Below are 20,088 nucleotides of genomic sequence, written 5' to 3'. Positions count from 1 at the left end.
GGAACACAGGAACTCGGGAACTTGGAGGAGCTGCAGCGGCAGGGGGAGCGACCTACCCTTGGGTCAAGGGTCGCTACCACTGTCGCGCAGCGGCCGCCATTAGAGGTAGGAGGGGGGGGAGGGGTCAGCTGGGGGCGAATGGGAGCTGGGGGGCGGGGCGTGCAGGAGGTCACGGCGGGAAAGCGCGAGGGAGGGGGGGGGGACAGGTAGAGTGAGAGGAGCTGGGGGAGGGGGTTTAGGGTGGAGGAGGGTGAGTGTTGGGAGGTTTGGAGATTAGGGAGAGAGATAGGAGTAGGGTTGTGAAGATAGGGGAGGGGGGGTTGTAGAGGTGGGTGAGGGAGAGAGGTAGAGTGAGAGGATAGGGAGATAGGTAGTAGAGGGGGTGGCGGGAGGGGGGGAGAGATAGAGAAATAGATAGAGAAAATAGATAGAGAAGTCGATAGATAGGGAAATAGATAGATAGACAGATAGGTAGGTAGGTAGGGGGAGGTGGAGAGTGGGGGAGTTAGATAGTGAGATAGGGAGCTAGAGAGATAGGAAGATAGGAGGAGTGAGGGAGGTAGATAGCGAACGGGTTAGCTAGGGGTGAGAGAGGGGGAGGCGAGTGAGGGAGGGGGATGAGGAAGGAGCAGGAGGGCAGGCTCGGGGGAAGAAGACGGAGGAGGTAGAAGAGCCGAAGACAGGAGAACAGAAGACAGAAGAACAGAAGACAGAAGAACAGAAGACCGGAAGAGCAGAAGACAGAAGAACAGAAGACCGGAAGAGCAGAAGACAGAAGAACAGAAGAACAGAAGAACAGAAGATCGGAAGAGCAGAAGAACAGAGAAGAACAGAGAAGAACACAGAAGAACCGAGAAGAAGAACACAGAAGCACCGAGAAGAACAGAGAAGAAGAACACAGAAGACCGGAAGAACACAGAAGAACAGAAGGGAAGAACAGAAGAACACAGAAGAAGATTGCAGAGGGGGAGCGAGGAGGAAGAGACAGAGAGGAGGAAAAGAAGCAGGAGCAGGAGAGAAGGTGAGTGGCGCGGGGCAGGGCGAGGGGCTGGGAGGAGGGGGGTACTTACAGTTAGGTGGGTCTCAGGAACACAGGAACTCGGGAACTTGGAGGAGCTGCAGCGGCAGGGGGAGCGACCTACCCTGTGCTAGTGGACAGAGCACTCTTGGTTAGTGCCATGTCAAGTTTGCAACTATTAAATACACCTTGTCATGCACTTGGAATGGCAGCCTGCATGAGGCTGATGTGGGGCCTCTCAGAGTAGCACAATTGGTGCTGCAGCTCTAACGGGCCCTCTTCAGAACCCATGCCCTGGGGACCAGGGGTACCATTTACTTGGGACGAAAGGGGTAACTGAAGTGCCAATACATAGTACAGTTTTGTGGAAAGGGATCTGGCCCTGGGAACCTGATCAGCAGGGGCCCAGGGCACATACAAATTGAAAACACATAATTTTCAAGCAAAACGTGGGGGACTAACCATGCAAAAAGAGGCCTCTCTCACAGGTGGGGCAGAATGTTTTGGATTTGAATTGATCAGATTGTTTTGGATTGCAGTGGGGGCAGATTAGAATGGGACAGTTTTGTTTTTGGATTAGAGTGGGTCAGAATGGAATGGAACAGGTTGTTTTGGATTAGAGTGGGACGAAATGGAGCAGGGCAGAATGAAGTGGGGCAGATTGGAGTGGTTTGGAGTGTGGTGGATTGGACTGATTTGGATTGGGGTGACTGGTTTGGATTGGAGTGGGGCAGATTGGATTGGTCTGGGGTGTATTGGATTGAGTGAAGTGGATTGTGTGGGGTGAGGTGGAGTGGATTGGAGTGGGTAGATTGGAGTGTGGTGGATTTGGTGTACTGTACGATTATGTGTTAAAACATCATTTCAGAGATTACACATAAAAAAGAAACAAAGTCTGTTTGCAATGTATTACAACAAGATAGTCCTCATTGTTAGAAATTGGGTCTTTGGTTGATAGTCAGGTTACCCCCTGTTCAAGCAAGGACCCTCATTCCAGTCAGGGTAAAAGAGAATCACTCTCAGCTAACCCTTGCTTACCCCCTTAGTAGCTTGGCAGAGCAGTAGGCATAACTTCAGAGTGCTAGGTGTAAAGTATTTGTACCAAGACACACAGTAACTTAATGAAAACACTACAAAATGACACAACACCAGTTTAGAAAAATAGAAACTATTTATCTAAACAAAACAAGATCAAAACAACAAACATCCACAAAACACAAGTCAAGTTATCAATTAAAAAGCAAAAAGAGTCTTTCTGTAGGTTAAAACACACACTAACACTGTTAGCGTGAAAATGTACCTTGGGTGCGTAAAAAATAACCCCACACGGGCGAGTGTTCGTCAGAAAGGGGCTTGCGATGCGTCAATTTCACTCACAAGCGAGACCTTGCATTGTTTCTCCTTTCGTCGTGTCGGGGGCGTCCTTTCTTCTCTCCGCAGGAGAGTGATGCGTTGATCCGGTCAGCGCTCTTGGGTCCGGGCAGGCCTTGCATTGTTTTTACACACCCAGCGGTGCTAGCGTCGGGAATCCAGCCGTACGATCCGAAAACCACGCAGCCCGGATTGCGATCTCCCAGCCTTTGTCAGCGATGCTGCACGTCGTTTCTCCTGCTCCATGCGTCGATTCTTCAGTTGCGTTTCCAGCGAGTGTCGATTTTCAGCCACGGAGCTGGCGGTGCATCGTCTCTTCAGCCGCAGATTGCTGTTGCGTCGATCTTTTCCCTGCACGGCACTCTGTGCGTGGATTTCCTCTTCTTAGGCTGCCAGCTTCTCATTTTAGGGTCCCTGGAACTGGATGGGCACCACAGGGCAGAGTAGAAGTCTCTCCAGAGACTACAGGTGCTGGCAGAGAGAAGTCTTTGCTGTCCCTGAGACTTCAAACAACAGGAGGCAAGCTTTAAATCAAGCCCTTGGAGATTTCTTCAGAAGATAGAAGGCACACAAAGTCCAGTCTTTGCCCTCTTACTCTGGCAGAAGCAGCAGCTGCAGGATAGCTCCACAAAGCACAGTCACAGGCAGGGCAACTCTTCTTCCTCAGCTCTTCAGTTCTTCCCCAGGTAGAGGTTCCTCTTGGTTTCCAAAAGTATTCTCAAGTCTGTGGTTTTGGGTGCCCTTCTTATACCCAATTTCTCCTTTGAAGTAGGCCTACTTCAAAGTAAAGTCTCTTTTGAATGTGAAATCCTGCCATGCCCAGGCCAGGCCCTAGACACTCACCAGGGGGTTGGAGACTGCATTGTGTGAGGGCAGGCACAGCCCCTTCAGGTGTGAGTGACCACTCCTCCCCTCCCTCCTAGCACAGATGGCTCATCAGGATATGCAGGCTACACCCCAGCTCCCTTTGTGTCACTGTCTAGTGTGAGGTGAAATCAGCCTATCTGTCAAACTGACGCAGACAGGGAATCCACAAACAGGCAGAGTCACAGAAATGGTATAAGCAAGAAAATTCCCACTTTCTAAAAGTGGCATTTTCAAACACACAATCTTAAAATCAACTTTACTAAAGATGTATTTTTCAATTGTGAGCTCAAAGACCCCAAACTCCACATGTCCATCCGCTCCCAAAGGGAATCTACACTTTAATCAGATTTAAAGGTAGCCCCCATGTTAACCTATGAGAGGGACAGGCGACCTTGCAAAAGTGAAAAACGAATTTAGCAATATTTCACTGTCAGGACATATAAAACACATTACTATGGGCCTCATTATGACCCTGGCGGGCGGCGGAGGCCGCCCGCCAGGATCCCGCCCTCCATTATACCGCTCCGCGGTCTGAAGACCGCGGAGGGTATTATGAGTTTTTCCCTGGGCTGGCGGGCGGTCTCCAAAAGACCGCCCGCCAGCCCAGGGAAAAACTCCCTTCCCACGAGGATGCCGGCTCGTAATCGAGCCGGCGGAGTGGGAAGGTGCGACGGGTGCAGTGGCACCCGTCGCGTATTTCAGTGTCTGCAAGGCAGACACTGAAATACTTTGCGGGGCCCTCTTACGGGGGCCCCTGCCGTGCCCATGCCATTGGCATGGGCACGGCAGGGGCCCCCAGGGGCCCCGCGACCCCCCCTACCGCCATCCTGTTCATGGCGGCTTTCCCTCCATGAACAGGATGGCGGTAGGGGGGGTCAGAATCCCCTCGGCGGCGCAGCGAGCTGCGCCGCCTTGGAGGATTCTAAGGTCAGTGGAAAACCGGCGGGAGACCGCCGGTTTTCCCGTTCTGACCGCGGCCAAAGCGCCGCGGTCAGAATGACCAAGGGAGCACCGCCGGCCTGTCGGCGGTGCTCCCGCCCCCGTTGGCCCTGGCGGTAGAGAACCGCCAGGGTCAGAATGAGGGCCTATATGTCCTACCTTAACCATACACTGCACCCTGCCCTTGGGGCTACCTAGGGCATACCTTAGGGGTGTCTGACATGTAAGAAAAGGGAAGGTTTGGGCCTGGCAAGTGGGTACACTTGTCAAGTCAAATTTACAGTTAAAACTGCACACACAGACACTGCAGTGGTAGGTCTGAGACATGATTACAGAGCTACTTATGTGGGTGGCACAAACAGTGCTGCAGGCCAACTAGTAGCATTGATTTACAGGCCCTGGCACCTCCAGTGCACTTTACTAGGGACTTACTAGTGAATGAAATATGTTAATCTTGGATAAGCCAATTACATATACATTTTGTAAAGCAGCACTTGCACTTTAGCTCTGGTTAGCAGTGGTAAAGTGCCCAGAGTAACAAAAACAGCTAAATCAGAGTCCAGCACACATCAACAACCTGGGGAACAGAGGCAAAAAGTTAAGGGAGACCACGCCAAGGATGAAAAGTCTAACACTCATCGTTTGAGAACAGTGCCCATGAGCACACAAAAAAACGTAAACATTAGTGCAACGCGTGAAAAGAAGATTTTGCAAAATAAAAGAAAGTTATCTATAGAAAATAAATCTTTGCAATTTTTGTTTTTGTCCTGCTGGGCAAATTTTTGCTAGTCGGATGCCTTCTGTTTGCACAGAATTAAAAGTTTTTAAAAAAAAGAACAAAAGAGTATCTCAGTCACATTGGGAGCAGCAGATGGGCACTGATTAAGTTGAATCAATCACTACATGGTCCCTACTCCACAGAGAGGAATGGAAATGATGCTTGGCCTGCAGTGATGAATTACGTGGCTGTAAAGAAGGATGAAAGGCAAGCCAACAAATGACAAGTGACAGGCAGGCTCCAAGCCCCTATTGTTAACTACAGAGTTTCGCAAGAGAGACGCAAGTGCTACCTCATGCTCTCGCAGGCTCAACCTAAACAAAAGCATTCTTTGATGCGTTAATTGTTGCATTAATGCAGTTCGAAGGGCAGCAGAACAGTATAGAGCAAACTGGAAGTTGTCTTCTATAGCAGTGCTTCCCAAACTGATATTCCCAAACTAGACTGGGTTCAAAAGTCCAAGCAAAAAATAAAGAATCCTTTAAATTCTGTATTTATCTGGTCACATTTGCTGAGCTTCAAAGACAGAGGTCAAATGTCAGGTTATGTCCTCTGACAAATTGCTGCTTATTTTTTAAAACAATGATTTGGGTCTACAAACTCCTCTCACTTTGCAGTCAGAAAAAGTTAATTGAATTAAGTGGCAATCTTGAAGTGAAAGCAAAGGAAAACCATTTTTGTGTAACACACAACAACATCTAAAAATGTGTAAAATGTGAACTGTACACATTCATCAATTAGGAAAGAAAATGAAGCACATTTTTTGTAATTCTAAAGTGTGATGGAAACAGAGACTTTAATAGGATAACAGCAAATCAGGAAATATTACTTGGTGATGCACAAATGGTAAATATTTACTGAAACTCGATTTCCTACACATTTTCTTTTTTGTGCAATATTGTTTTACATTTAGTGGACACTTCACTGAAAAATGTACTGTGTGTAAATGACGGTGTGCTAACACGTGATTCATTAGTTATATTAAAAAGTCGCCCCTGTCATCTCCATTAAAACTAGATGGGTCATGAAAAATTCTAAAAGATTGTGTTGTGGAGCAAAATGTTTTGAGAAGCACTGGTCTATAGAAATGCACTCTTACTATTGATGGGAAGTGTTCCAAAGTAAACAGGAATCCCTTTGGTTATCTATTGGTCAAAATTAATAAAAATAATGATAATTGTCAGTGCAAAGGTGCTGGAAGTGGGGGTGCAGAGGGTGCTGCAGCACCCACGAAATAACCAAACTTTGATGATGAACGGCAATAAAGATATGTTTAAATATTGTTTTTTTTTATTGTCACAGAAGTCAAAAATTAGGCTATGACTTATGGCAAATTGCTGCTTATTCTTTTACCATGTAGGTTGATGTTCATTTTTCTCTCTTTGACTGCAAAGTGAGACGGTTTTGTAAGGTGAACTGTGTGAAAATCGTTCTTGGGTACAGAAAGTATGGAAGGAAAGGCTGTAGGATGTCAACAAAATTTAAATACCTGAAAATGGACTGTACAAATATTTCAGCAGTTGGGAAAACACAAATGAAGCACTTGATTTGTAATTCTGTTGTGTGATGGAAACAAACATTTTAATAGGATCAAAACAAATCAGTACACTTCATTTGGTGATGGACAGATGGCACACCCTACCCACTCTTCTGCTAAAGTGGCATAGTTCATTTGCTACATATGTTCTTATTCTTTGTGTATATTCTTTGAGTGATGCTTTTATTTTCCAGAATTCCTTTGACTTCAATGACGTAATATTCATGGCATAATCCCCACTCTGAAAATTGTTCCAGCACCACTGATTGCAAGCTGCAAGAAAATGCCTTTTGTACACTCACCCCCATGTTTTTCAACTAATACTGCTGGTTTTCAACTCTGAGAGTGCACTGAGGCCTCCTAATCAGACCTCAGTGCCAGTGCCCTGGCCCTAAAGTGTATGTCAGCTTGGCTGTACCCAATTTGAAATGGCTAATTTACTTGTAAGTTCCTAGTAAAGGGTACACTGTACCCAGGGTATACTAAGTTAGAAGTGTAAGACAGAGCTTGTCACACTGATTGTGCCACCCTTGAGGTCTCCCAACTAAACAAGTCTCCCAGTCCGCCACTGCGGACTGGTAGAGTAGTCGTGCACTGCTAGCCTGGCTTTGCCATTGAAAGCAATGGCAAAGCCACCACTTCCCCTTGACAAGTGTGTGAGTCACTCCTCTGTGAGGCCTACAGAGCCCTAAAGGCAGGGTGCAACATATGACACAGGCAGGCCACGTTCTTTGCATGTCCTGACAGTAAAACAGGCAAAACTACAGTTTTCACTGTGGAAAAACGTGTTCACCCAATTTGCGAGTACAGGGTTACATGCTGAACCCTCAGCTGTGCTAACTCCTGAATGGGGCAACCAGAGTAGCCACTCCAAGGTATCAAACAACTTGTTACATTAAGCCAGACTTGTATCTCAAATTGAAATTAATGTAACTTTTTGCAGTGTGCAACTTTTGCAGAGCTGCCACTTTTTTGCCCTTAAAACTCCTGTGCCTTCCAAGGCACATATGGAGGCTACTCCATGAGAGACCTTTCTGGCCTCTTGGAGAGACATGCCAATGACTCTCAGGAGGAAAACAATGAGAGGGTGCATGCCAAGAATGTGTCACCTCCTTCCTGCAGGAAGCCATTTGGGTGTTAGCCCCAAAAGGCAGGCTTCAAGGTGAAGCCATCTTTAAAGGGCAGACGTGTAACACCAGTGGGTGGGTCTGACCCATTTTTGAGGTAGACAGACTGGCACGAGAGGCAGAGAGGGGAAACCAGTTGCTAAACTGGTTTTCCGAGGAGCGTGTAGCCCTGAGGTATCCACAACCCAGGGTGGGCTGGAAGGTCTGAACACCGAGAGAGGGATCTTTCATCTGATGAGTGAGCAGAATGGTGTATCCTCTGATAGAAAAATGCCAATGCACACGCCACAGGAAATAGGAACCAGGTGGGAGGGAACCTGGTAGCCCATTGGTTACCAACTGCATCTTCACCGCAGGGCACTTTCTAAGCATAAAGGGGCTCAACCAACTTGGAAGGAAGACTGAAGGAGGACTGCCCTACTGCTCTGAGGGACAAGCAAAGAGAAATTACAACAACGAGGACTGCACCTGCTGCACCTGGTGGGTAGCAAACAGAGGGACTGCGCCTTCCAAGTCCTGCTCAAGAAGGAGTCGCCTCCAAGAGCCCACTTAAGCCAAGTGAACTACATAGATCAGCTAACTGTCCTCCTTTTTCCAGCACGGGGACACAACAGCTGAAATCACCTGCTTGGGCAAATTGGCAGCCCAGAGCCTTCAAGTCGCTACCACCGCTGATTTGCAAGGACCAAGGCCCAATTCATAGAGTTGCACCTGAGTTCACAGAGCCCAGGGGTACTGTTGGAGAGTTGCTGGAACCCTCAGAAGGAAAGTTATCACCCCAGGAAATATTGGCCTTTGACCGCAACAACAGGCGACTGGTAGTCCAGTGGTGACAGACATTCTGACAGATGGGAGATGACCATATGGGACATCGACCCTACAACCAGGACCTCTTATAATCTTAGTGGACTAAGGAACCCCTGCAGGAAGATCCCCATTGACTGCATTGCATCCATAGAACATCTTCGGCTTCCTTCATCCTTTGCATCAGGACCACTCCTTAGGAATCTATTGCAATGCGGATAAAGTGCCTGGAACTGCTGAAGGACTGCTTCTTCTGTGAAGGGAACTGTTCTTCAGGAGCTTGCTGGTCCCCTTCACTAGCCCCATGTTGGAGTTGGTCACCCCAAGTACTTCTAATTAACCACATAGAATCTTTTGCAAAGAAAACTTAGGTAAGTGTCAAAGAGTCCAGTTAGTTGACTTTATGTCATGGTTCGGTGAAATTGCTTTGATTTATTATTGCTTGTAAAATCTATATCTCCAGGACACTCTGGTGGATCTTTTGGCTCTACTGCCTAAATTATTTTAAAAATAATGTCTATTTATATAAATTGGTGTCAGATGTCATCAGTGCTGTGTTCCTTTCTTCTTCCGGTGTGTTGGTGCTGTTTAAATGCTCAAAACTTGTCCCTATGTATAAGCCTTGCTGCTCAGTGCTGCAGCTGCCCAGTGTTGAATTGAGGGTTTAACAGACGAAACCTACCGGGCCTAAAGTGGTTGTTACGTGTATTACGCGCTGAGGCCGCACAACCACACCATATAATGCATGCCATTTCCTCAAACCAGCTATCTCGCTTAATGCCAAAGTACTGTAAGCAAAGGGGATCTCTTCCAAATGCTGTATTTCCTACGTTCTGCGGCTGATACCACTGTCTGGAAGTGCTAGACACTCTGGGCACGCATCAAGATGCAGCAGACGCTCTTGTTGTATTTCCTAATAGTGTATTCAGCAATCCTTTAAGGTGAAAACCTGCATGCTTTTTTGACGGCTCATCAATATGTTCCACTAGGCAAATCAATGTAGTATTATATTATTCCGTTTCATTGATCTTCCAAGCTGGGGTGCCAGTGAAGGCAGAAAGACAATACTGATTACACCGTAAGCAATCGTGATTTACACACGTCTGATTCTGTTTAGTCTCGTTGAATTACTCGCTTGCTCAGTGGCACAGTGCTTGGGGTTCATGAGTTCCTTGTTCTCTGATGGGTGGCCAGTCCATGCTCCTTCGAGCGTTGCTTCGAAGAGATGCCAAGGTCACAAAGGATAAAGATCGCACGGCTTAGCATCTACATTAAATACTGGCCCCATAAAATACTATCTAGACCCCATGCATAAAATAGAAAAGAACATGGCAGTGTTTCACTGAGGCTCTGCTAACCAGAACCTCAGTGGTTAAGCTCTCTCATTTCTTTCAAATTGTCACTAACAGGCTAGTGACCAATTTTACCAATTTACATTGGCTTACTGGAACACCCTTATAATTCCCTAGTATATGGTACTAAGGTACCCAGGATATTGGGGTTCCAGGAGATCCCTATGGGCTGCAGCATTTCTTTTGCCACCCATAGGGAGCTCTGACAATTCTTACACAGGCCTGCCACTGCAGCCTGAGTGAAATAACGTCCACGTTATTTCACAGCCATTTTACACTGCACTTAAGTAACTTATAAGTCACCTATATGTCTAACCTTTACCTGGTAAAGGTTAGGTGCAAAGTTACTTAGTGTGAGGGCACCCTGGCACTAGTCAAGGTGCCCCCACATTGTTCAGGGCCAATTCCCCGGACTTTGTGAGTGCGGGGACACCATTACATGCGTGCACTACATATAGGTCACTACCTATATGTAGCTTCACAATGGTAACTCCGAATATGGCCATGTAACATGTCTATGATCATGGAATTGCCCCCTCTATGCCATCCTGGCATAGGTGGCACAATCCCATGATCCCAGTGGTCTGTAGCACAGACCCTGGTACTGCCAAACTGCCCTTCCTGGGGTTTCACTACAGCTGCTGCTGCTGCCAACCCCTCAGACAGGCATCTGCCCTCCTGGGGTCCAGCCAGGCCTGGCCCAGGATGGCAGAACAAAGGACTTCCTCTGAGAGAGGGTGTTACACCCTCTCCCTTTGGAAAATGGTGTGAAGGCAGGGGAGGAGTAGCCTCCCCCAGCCTCTGGAAATGCTTTCTTGGGCACAGATGTGCCCAATTCTGCATAAGCCAGTCTACACCGGTTCAGGGGACCCCTTAGCCCTGCTCTGGCGCGAAACTGGACAACTCCAGTGACCACTCCTCTGACCTGCACCTCCCCTGGGAGGTGTCCAGAGCTCCTCCAGTGTGCTCCAGACCTCTGCCATCTTGGAAACAGAGGTGCTGCTGGCACACTGGACTGCTCCGAGTGGCCAGTGCCACCAGGTGACGTCAGAGACTCCATCTGATAGGCTCCTTCAGGTGTTGCTAGCCTATCCTCTCTCCTAGGTAGCCAAACCCTCTTTTCTGGCTATTTAGGGTCTCTGTCTCTGGGGAAACTTTAGATAACGAATGCAAGAGCTCATCCGAGTTCCTCTGCATCTCTCTCTTCACCTTCTGCCAAGGAATCGACTGCTGACCGCGCTGGAAGCCTGCAAAACTGCAACATAGTAGCTAAGACGACTACTGCAACTCTGTAACGCGGATCCTGCCGCCTTCTCAACTGTTTTCCTGGTGGTGCATGCTGTGGGGGTAGTCTGCCTCCTCTCTGCACTAGAAGCTCCGAAGAAATCTCCTGTGGGTCGACGGAATCTTCCCCCTGCAACCGCAGGCACCAAAAAGCTGCATTACCGGTCCCTTGGGTCTCCTCTCAGCACGACGAGCGAGGTCCCTCGAATCCAGCAACTCTGTCCAAGTGACTCCCACAGTCCAGTGACTCTTCAGTCCAAGTTTGGTGGAGGTAAGTCCTTGCTTCACCTCGCTAGACTGCATTGCTGGGAACCGCGACTTTTGCAGCTACTCCGGCCCCTGTGCACTTCCGGCGGAAATCCTTTGTGCACAGCCAAGCCTGGGTCCCCGGCACTCTAACCTGCATTGCACGACTTTCTAAGTTGGTCTCCGGCGACGTGGGACTCCTTTGTGTAACTTCGGGTGCGCACCGTTTCACACATCCTCATAGTGCCTGTTTCTGGCACTTCTCCGGGTGCTACCTGCTGCTAAGAGGGCTCCTTGTCTTGCTCGACGTCCTCCTGGTCCAATTTGCGACCTCCTGGTCCCTCCTGGGCCACAGCAGCATCCAAAAACGCTAACCGCACGATTTGCAGCTAGCAAGGCTTGTTGGCGTTCTTTCGGCGGGAAAACACTTCTGCACGACTCTCCACGGCGAGAGGGATCCGTCCACCAAAGGGGAAGTCTCTAGCCCTTTTCGTTCCTGCAGAAACCTCAGCTTCTTCTGTCCAGTAGAAGCTTCTTTGCACCCACAGCTGGCATTTCCTGGGCATCTGCCCATCTCCGACTTGCTTGTGACTTTTGGACTTGGTCCCCTTGTTCCACAGGTACCCAAGATTGGAAATCCATCATTGTTGCATTGTTGGTTTGTGTCTTTCCTGCATTATTCCTCTATCACAACTTCTATGTCCTTGGGGGAACTTTAGTGCACTTTGCACTCACTTTTCAGGGTCTTGGGGTGGGCTATTTTTCTAACCCTCACTATTTTCTAATAGTCCCAGCGACCCTCTACAAGGTCACATAGGTTTGGGGTCCATTCGTGGTTCGCATTCCACTTTTGGAGTATATGGTTTGTGTTGCCCCTATCCCTATGTGTCCCTATTGCATCCTATTGTAACTATACATTGTTTGCACTGTTGTCTAAGACTATACTTCAAATTTTTGGTATTGTGTACATATATCTTGTGTATATTTCCTATCCTCTCACTGAGGGTACACTCTAAGATACTTTGGCATATTGTCATAAAAATAAAGTACCTTTATTTTTAGTATAACTGTGTATTGTGTTTTCTTATGATATTGTGCATATGACACTAAGTGGTACTGTAGGAGCTTCACTCGTCTCCTAGTTCAGCCTAAGCTGCTCTGCTAAGCTACCATTATCTATCAGCCTATGCTGCTAGACACCCTATACACTAATAAGGGATAACTGGGCCTGGTGCAAGGTGCAAGTACCCCTTGGTACTCACTACAAGCCAGTCCAGCCTCCTACATTGGTTGTGCAGCGGTGGGATAAGTGCTTTGAGACTACTTACCACTCTTGTCATTGTACTTTTCATAAGAGAAAAATATACAAAACAAGTTCAGTGTGTGTACACATAGCTAAAAAGTTTTGCATTTCCTCTTTTCACTCTTTTCTAAAGTGCTGAAAAGTACTTCTAAACTTTCAAAAAGTTCTAAAAAGTTTTAAAAGTTTTTTTTTTCTCTGTCTTTCTAAAAGCTCTGACAAACTTTTTTCTCTTTTTCTATCACTTTAACTCTCTCTAAAAATGTCTGGCACAGGCCAAAATGTTGATCTGTCCAAACTTGCATATGATCACCTTAGCTGGAAAGGAGCATGGAGTCTCTGCATAGAGAGAGGTTTGAGTGTAGGGAAGAATCCTTCCTTGGAATTGTTACTTAACATGCTTAGAGAACAAGATAAGGCTAAAAGTGCCCCATCTGTTGAAAAAGTAGCTAATGGTTCCCAATCTGATCCAGGGACTCCCCCAGGAAAAGGTTCAGGAAAGAAACTTCTTAGCCTGCCCATCACAAGACAGTCTAGCATAGTTGGTAAGGATGAAGAGCCACACCATACAAATAGTGTTGTCTCACATCATAGCAAGAGCATTTATTCTCACCACAGTGGAAATGATGTTTCTGTTAGCCAAGCTGTTAGGGTGCCCTCTGTAAGGGACAGGTCTCCTTCTGTCCATTCTCACCATACTTCTGTGTCTAGGAATGTCCCTCCCACCCACCCTGAAGACAGATTGTTAGAAAGGGAGCTCAATAGATTGAGAGTGGAACAAACCAGACTGAAGCTCAAGAAGCAACAGCTGGATTTGGAAAGACAGACCTTAGAACTAGAGAAGGAGAGACAGAAATTTGGTTTAGAAACCCATGGTGGCAGCAGCAGTATTGCCCATAGTCATCCTGCAAAAGAGCATGATTCCAGGAATCTGCACAAGATAGTTCCCCCTTATAAGGAGGGGGATGACATTAACAAGTGGTTTGCTGCACTTGAGAGGGCCTGTGTTGTACAGGATGTCCCTCAAAGGCAGTGGGCTGCTATCCTATGGCTATCATTTAGTGGAAAAGGTAGGGATAGGCTCCTTACTGTGAAAGAAAGTGAAGCCAATGATTACAAAGTTCTTAAGAATGCACTCCTGGATGGTTATGGCTTAACCATGAACAATACAGGATAAAGTTCAGAGAGACCAAAAAAGGAGTCTTCACAAGACTGGGTTGATTTCATTGACCATTCAGTGAAGGCCTTGGAGGGGTGGTTACATGGCAGTAAAGTTACTGATTATGACAGCCTGTATAACTTGACCCTGAGAGAGCATATTCTTAATAATTGTGTGTCTGATTTGTTGCACCAGTACTTGGTGGACTCTGATCTGACCTCTCCCCAAGAATTGGGAAAGAAGGCAGACAAATGGGTCAGAACAAGGGTGAACAGAAAAGTTCATACAGGTGGTGACAAAGAGAACAATAAGAAGAAAGATGGTGAAAAATCTCAAGATAAGCATGGGGATAAGGGTAAAACCAAAGATCCCACTTCAAATCTTAAACACTCTTCAGGGGGTGGGGATAAAACAAATTTTTCCTCTTCTTCTCAACCTACACAATTTAAAAAGCCTTGGTGCTTTGTGTGTAAAAATAGAGGCCATAGGCCAGGGGATAAGTCCTGTCCAGGTAAACCCCCTGAGCCTACCACCACTAATACATCAAGCTCTAGTGCCCCTAGCAGTAGTGGTACTAGTGGTGGGACTGCTGGCAACAGTCAAGTTAAGGGTGTAGTTGGGTTCACTTATGGGTCCATAGTAGAAACTGGGGTAGTCAGTCCCAAGACAGTTTCTGTCACACCTAGTGGCATTGGCCTTGCCACACTGGCTGCTTGTCCCCTTACAATGGATAAGTACAGGCAGACAGTGTCAATAAATGGTGTTGAGGCCTTGGCCTACAGGGACACAGGTGCCAGTATCACTTTGGTGACTGAAAACCTAGTGCATCCTGAACAACACATCATTGGACAACAGTATAAGATTATTGATGTCCATAACTCCACTAAGTTTCTTCCCTTAGCTATAATTCAGTTTAGTTGGGGTTGAGTTACTGGCCCTAAGCAGGTGGTGGTATCACCTAGCTTACCTGTAGACTGTCTCTTAGGTAATGACCTAGAGGCCTCAGGTTGGGCTGATGTAGAGTTGTATGCCCATGCAGCCATGCTGGGCATCCCTGAGGAATTGTTCCCTCTCATTTCTACTGAAATGAAAAAGCGAAGGAGAGAAGGCCTGAAAACTCAGGATCCCTCTCCATCAACAGGTAAAAAGGGTATCACAGTATCCCCTAACCACCCTACCATTCAGGATACCATTCCTGTGGTGGGAGAAACCTCTCCTGGGGTGGCACCTGTTCCAAGGGAATCATCAGCTGGCAAGGCTGGACTCCCTGAGGTAGAAGTACCTCTCTGTGGGATAACTAACATTGGTGAGAAAAAGAACACCATTTTAGTTAACATGGAGCATCCCTCCAACCCTCCCAGAGAAACTTTAGTGCAGAAACCCTGCACTGCCTCACAACACTTAGGACAGCATCCCTGCCCTAGTGTGGAGCTCATAGGACAGCATCCCTGCCCTGCTCCAGCTAAAGAGAAACAGCATCCCTGTTCTCTCTTCCAGCCATATGGACAAAGTTTTTGCCCAGCTATGGCATTTCTGAGACAGCATCCCTGTCTGGCATTTCCATCACTACAAATAGGTTCAGTGGACAATTCCCACTGCTCTAAACTAAAACTTACTGATAGAAACTCTGAAAATACATCTTCACATTGTTGCTTAACTAAAAAACTTCAAACAGGGTGGTTTACATCCCCACAGGGAAGTAACCATATAGTGGATGATAAAGGGAGTAACCAGTCTATTGCAGAGCTACTCTCTACTTATCACCACTTAGACAATAAAGTCTCAACTGGCCAAGGTTAGCCTTATTGTCCTTCGTTTGGGGGGGGGGGGTTGTGTGAGAAAGTAGCCTCTTTCTAGCCTTGTTACCCCCACTTTGGGCCTGTTTGTGAGTGTATGTCAGGGTGTTTTCACTGTCTCACTGGGATCCTGCCAGCCAGGGCCCAGTGCTCATAGTGAAAACTCTATGTTTTCAGTATGTTTGTTATGTGTCACTGGGACCCTGCTAGTCAGGACCCCAGTGCTCATAAGTTTGTGACCTATAGGTATGTGTTCCCTGTGTGATGCCTAACTGTCTCACTGAGGCTCTGCTAACCAGAACCTCAGTGGTTATGCTCTCTCATTTCTTTCAAATTGTCACTAACAGGCTAGTGACCAATTTTACCAATTTACATTGGCTTACTGGAACACCCTTATAATTCCCTAGTATATGGTACTAAGGTACCCAGGGTATTGGGGTTCCAGGAGATCCCTATGGGCTGCAGCATTTCTTTTGCCACCCATAGGGAGCTCTGACAATTCTTACACAGGCCCGCCACTGCAGCCTGAGTGAAATAACGTCCACGTTATTTCACAGCCATTTTACACTGCACTTAAGTAACTTATAAGTCACCTATATGTCTAACCTTTACCTGGTAAAGGTTAGGTGCAAAGTTACTTAGTGTGAGGGCACCCTGGCACTAGCCAAGGTGCCCCCACATTGTTCAGGGCCAATTCCCCGGACTTTGTGAGTGCAGGGACACCATTACATGCGTGTACTACATATAGGTCACTACCTATATGTAGCTTCACAATGGTAACTCCGAATATGGCCATGTAACATGTCTATGATCATGGAATTGCCCCCTCTATGCCATCCTGGCATAGTTGGCACAATCCCATGATCCCAGTGGTCTGTAGCACAGACCCTGGTACTACCAAACTGCCCTTCCGGGGGTTTCACTGCAGCTGCTGCCAACCCCTCAGACAGGCATCTGCCCTCCTGGGGTCCAGCCAGGCCTGGCCCAGGATGGGAGAACAAAGGACTTCCTCTGAGAGAGGGTGTTACACCCTCTCCCTTTGGAAAATGATGTGAAGGCAGGGGAGGAGTAGCCTCCCCCAGCCTCTGGAAATGCTTTCTTGGGCACAGATGTGCCTAATTCTGCATAAGCCAGTCTACACCGGTTCAGGGGACCCCTTAGCCCTGCTCTGGCACGAAACTGGACAAAGGAAAGGGGAGTGACCACTCCCCTGACCTGCACCTCCCCTGGGAGGTGTCCAGAGCTACTCCAGTGTGCTCCAGACCTCTGCCATCTTGGAAACAGAGGTGCTGCTGGCACACTGGACTGCTCTGAGTGGCCAGTGCCACCAGGTGACGTCAGAGACTCCTTCTGATAGGCTCCTTCAGGTGTTGCTAGCCTATCCTCTCTCCTAGGTAGCCAAACCCTCTTTTCTGGCTATTTAGGGTCTCTGTCTCTGGGGAAACTTTAGATAACGAATGCAAGAGCTCATCCGAGTTCCTCTGCATCTCTCTCTTCACCTTCTGCCAAGGAATCGACTGCTGACCGCGCTGGAAGCCTGCAAAACTGCAACATAGTAGCTAAGACGACTACTGCAACTCTGTAACGCGGATCCTGCCGCCTTCTCGACTGTTTTCCTGGTGGTGCATGCTGTGGGGGTAGTCTGCCTCCTCTCTGCACTAGAAGCTCCGAAGAAATCTCCCGTGGGTCGACGGAATCTTCCCCCTGCAACCGCAGGCACCAAAAAGCTGCATTACCAGTCCCTTGGGTCTCCTCTCAGCACGACGAGCGAGGTCCCTCGAATCCAGCAACTCTGTCCAAGTGACTCCCACAGTCCAGTGACTCTTCAGTCCAAGTTTGGTGGAGGTAAGTCCTTGCCTCACCTCGCTAGACTGCATTGCTGGGAACAGCGACTTTTGCAGCTACTCCGGCCCCTGTGCACTTCCGGCGGAAATCCTTTGTGCACAGCCAAGCCTGGGTCCACGGCACTCTAACCTGCATTGCACGACTTTCTAAGTTGGTCTCCGGCGACGTGGGACTCCTTTGTGTAACTTCGGGTGAGCACCGTTTCACGCATCCTCGTAGTGCCTGTTTCTGGCACTTCTCCGGGTGCTACCTGCTGCTAAGAGGGCTCCTTGTCTTGCTCGACGTCCTCCTGGTCCAATTTGCGACCTCCTGGGCCCTCCTGGGCCACAGCAGCATCCAAAAACGCTAACCGCACGATTTGCAGCTAGCAAGGCTTGTTGGCATTCTTTCGGCGGGAAAACACTTCTGCACGACTCTCCACGGCGAGAGGGATCCGTCCACCAAAGGGGAAGTCTCTAGCCCTTTTCGTTCCTGCAGAAACCTCAGCTTCTTCTGTCCAGTAGAAGCTTCTTTGCACCCACAGCTGGCATTTCCTGGGCATCTGCCCATCTCCGACTTGCTTGTGACTTTTGGACTTGGTCCCCTTGTTCCACAGGTACCCAAGATTGGAAATCCATTGTTGCATTGTTGGTTTGTGTCTTTCCTGCATTATTCCTCTATCACGACTTCTATGTCCTTGGGGGAACTTTAGTGCACTTTGCACTCACTTTTCAGGGTCTTGGGGTGGGCTATTTTTCTAACCCTCACTATTTTCTAATAGTCCCAGCGACCCTCTACAAGGTCACATAGGTTTGGGGTCCATTCGTGGTTCGCATTCCACTTTTGGAGTATATGGTTTGTGTTGCCCCTATCCCTATGTGTCCCCATTGCATCCTATTGTAACTATACATTGTTTGCACTATTTTCTAAGACTATACTGAATATTTTTGGTATTGTGTACATATATCTTGTGTATATTTCCTATCCTCTCACTGAGGGTACACTCTAAGATACTTTGGCATATTGTCATAAAAATAAAGTACCTTTATTTTTAGTATAACTGTGTATTGTGTTTTCTTATGATATTGTGCATATGACACTAAGTGGTACTGTAGGAGCTTCACTCGTCTCCTAGTTCAGCCGAAGCTGCTCTGCTAAGCTACCATTATCTATCAGCCTATGCTGCTAGACACCCTATACACTAATAAGGGATAACTGGGCCTGGTGCAAGGTGCAAGTACCCCTTGGTACTCACTACAAGCCAGTCCAGCCTCCTACATACGTTCGTCTGATATAGGTATCCAGAAACTAGCATGGATCTGGCCCTCCTGGACATATTGTAGACACTCCAGACTGATGGTGTTCAGCTTTGGGCCACACATGACGGAGAAAGCTAGGTTTTCAGAAAAAAAAACATTGATTACCAAACGATTTCCAGTTAGATTCATTATATACAAATACATTTCTCAACACCACGGGGGACCAGTGTTGGGACCTCAGTAATTATCTCAAAGAAGCGCTGTCACCCCTTCTTCTCTCCCCTTTCTTATTTTTGAGGTGCTATGACATCTCGTGTGCAGGGTTTTAGCTGTATTGCCACATCACAAAAATGCATTTGCAAAGATCCACGCATGTAGTTAATACCTGGTAACATTCACAATGTTCTCACTACATATACACTAGGCACTGTTGTGCATTTGATTTAATCGACCTGTTTTTAATTTGTGAATTTGAGTTTTAATAGCCGAGTATGCAAAGACCACCAAATGTCAAACTCAGTCCAAATTGCTACCTGTGTTACCTGTGTGGGGTGAATTGGTGGCTTGTATTAAAACATTTTATTTTAGCCTTTTCAGCTATCTCTGTTTATTCCTTGACTCATCTTGCACTGATATGAATGAGGTGTACCATCTTCTTTTCAACATGCTGAAGGACACAGCGTCAGAAAACTATTTTCTCTCCATACTACAACACCTGCTGCTCATAAGGAACGATTACTTTGTCCGGTAAGTCACCTAACATCAGTTGACCAGAGACTTGTGTTCTTCTGGAATGCACAGATATAGTTCACATGCATTCTCCAGTGTTTTGTGATACGGCTCGGGGCATAGTATGCGTCACGTAAGAGGAATACATGTACTTCATTGTTATTCGGTGAGCACGCGATGAACTGGTCCACACAGAACCTAAGGCAAGTTCCTCCTCCCGCCCTAGTGATACCTAATGGGCTATTTGAATGTTGTTTGAACATTTATTCTGCTTGAAGGCATGCTGCCCCTAACTATTCCTCTGTATGTTGAAGCATGTTTGCATTAAAATGAGGTTGGCAAATTGCAGAAACACTTAGCCATGTACTTCATAATTCCCAGAAGTACTTTGCTAAGCTTCCGCGGGACACAGACATGGCAAACAGGGCCACAATGCTTAGGAAAATGAGGTGGCAGTAAGGGCTTCTCGTTATTAGGCATTTTTTCAGAAGCCTTGGTTGGACTGTGCTCTTATTCTGATGTGCTTGATACAACTCACAAGTGTCCTACCTCATGGTCCTCGGAAGCGGGTAATGGCTTGCGAAAGGTAATGCTTCTCAGAGGTCCAGGTTCGCAGCTGTTGTTGAATGCATAGTCGTCCTTCTCTGACCCGAGGCTCGCTTCCCTATATTAACACAATCCTTTCTGCTTATCGAGGT

The 20,088-nt window shown here is 47.3% G+C and overlaps 1 protein-coding gene across 2 annotated transcripts in view; it reads left to right on the top strand.

The window, feature by feature from the left end:
• Nucleotides 1–20,088, top strand: part of DIAPH2 (diaphanous related formin 2) — a 3,364,504-nt gene that overhangs the window by 971,112 nt on the left and 2,373,304 nt on the right. For both annotated transcript variants that reach the window (XM_069213107.1, XM_069213115.1), the window contains one exon: nucleotides 19,292–19,408. In XM_069213107.1, coding sequence (XP_069069208.1) covers nucleotides 19,292–19,408 — 117 coding nt within the window. The remainder of the gene's footprint in view (nucleotides 1–19,291; nucleotides 19,409–20,088) is intronic.

Source organism: Pleurodeles waltl, chromosome 2_1 (genome assembly GCF_031143425.1).
Source record: "Pleurodeles waltl isolate 20211129_DDA chromosome 2_1, aPleWal1.hap1.20221129, whole genome shotgun sequence".
Classification (NCBI taxonomy): Eukaryota; Metazoa; Chordata; class Amphibia; order Caudata; family Salamandridae; genus Pleurodeles; species Pleurodeles waltl.
This window is presented reverse-complemented; position numbering and strand designations above follow the sequence as displayed.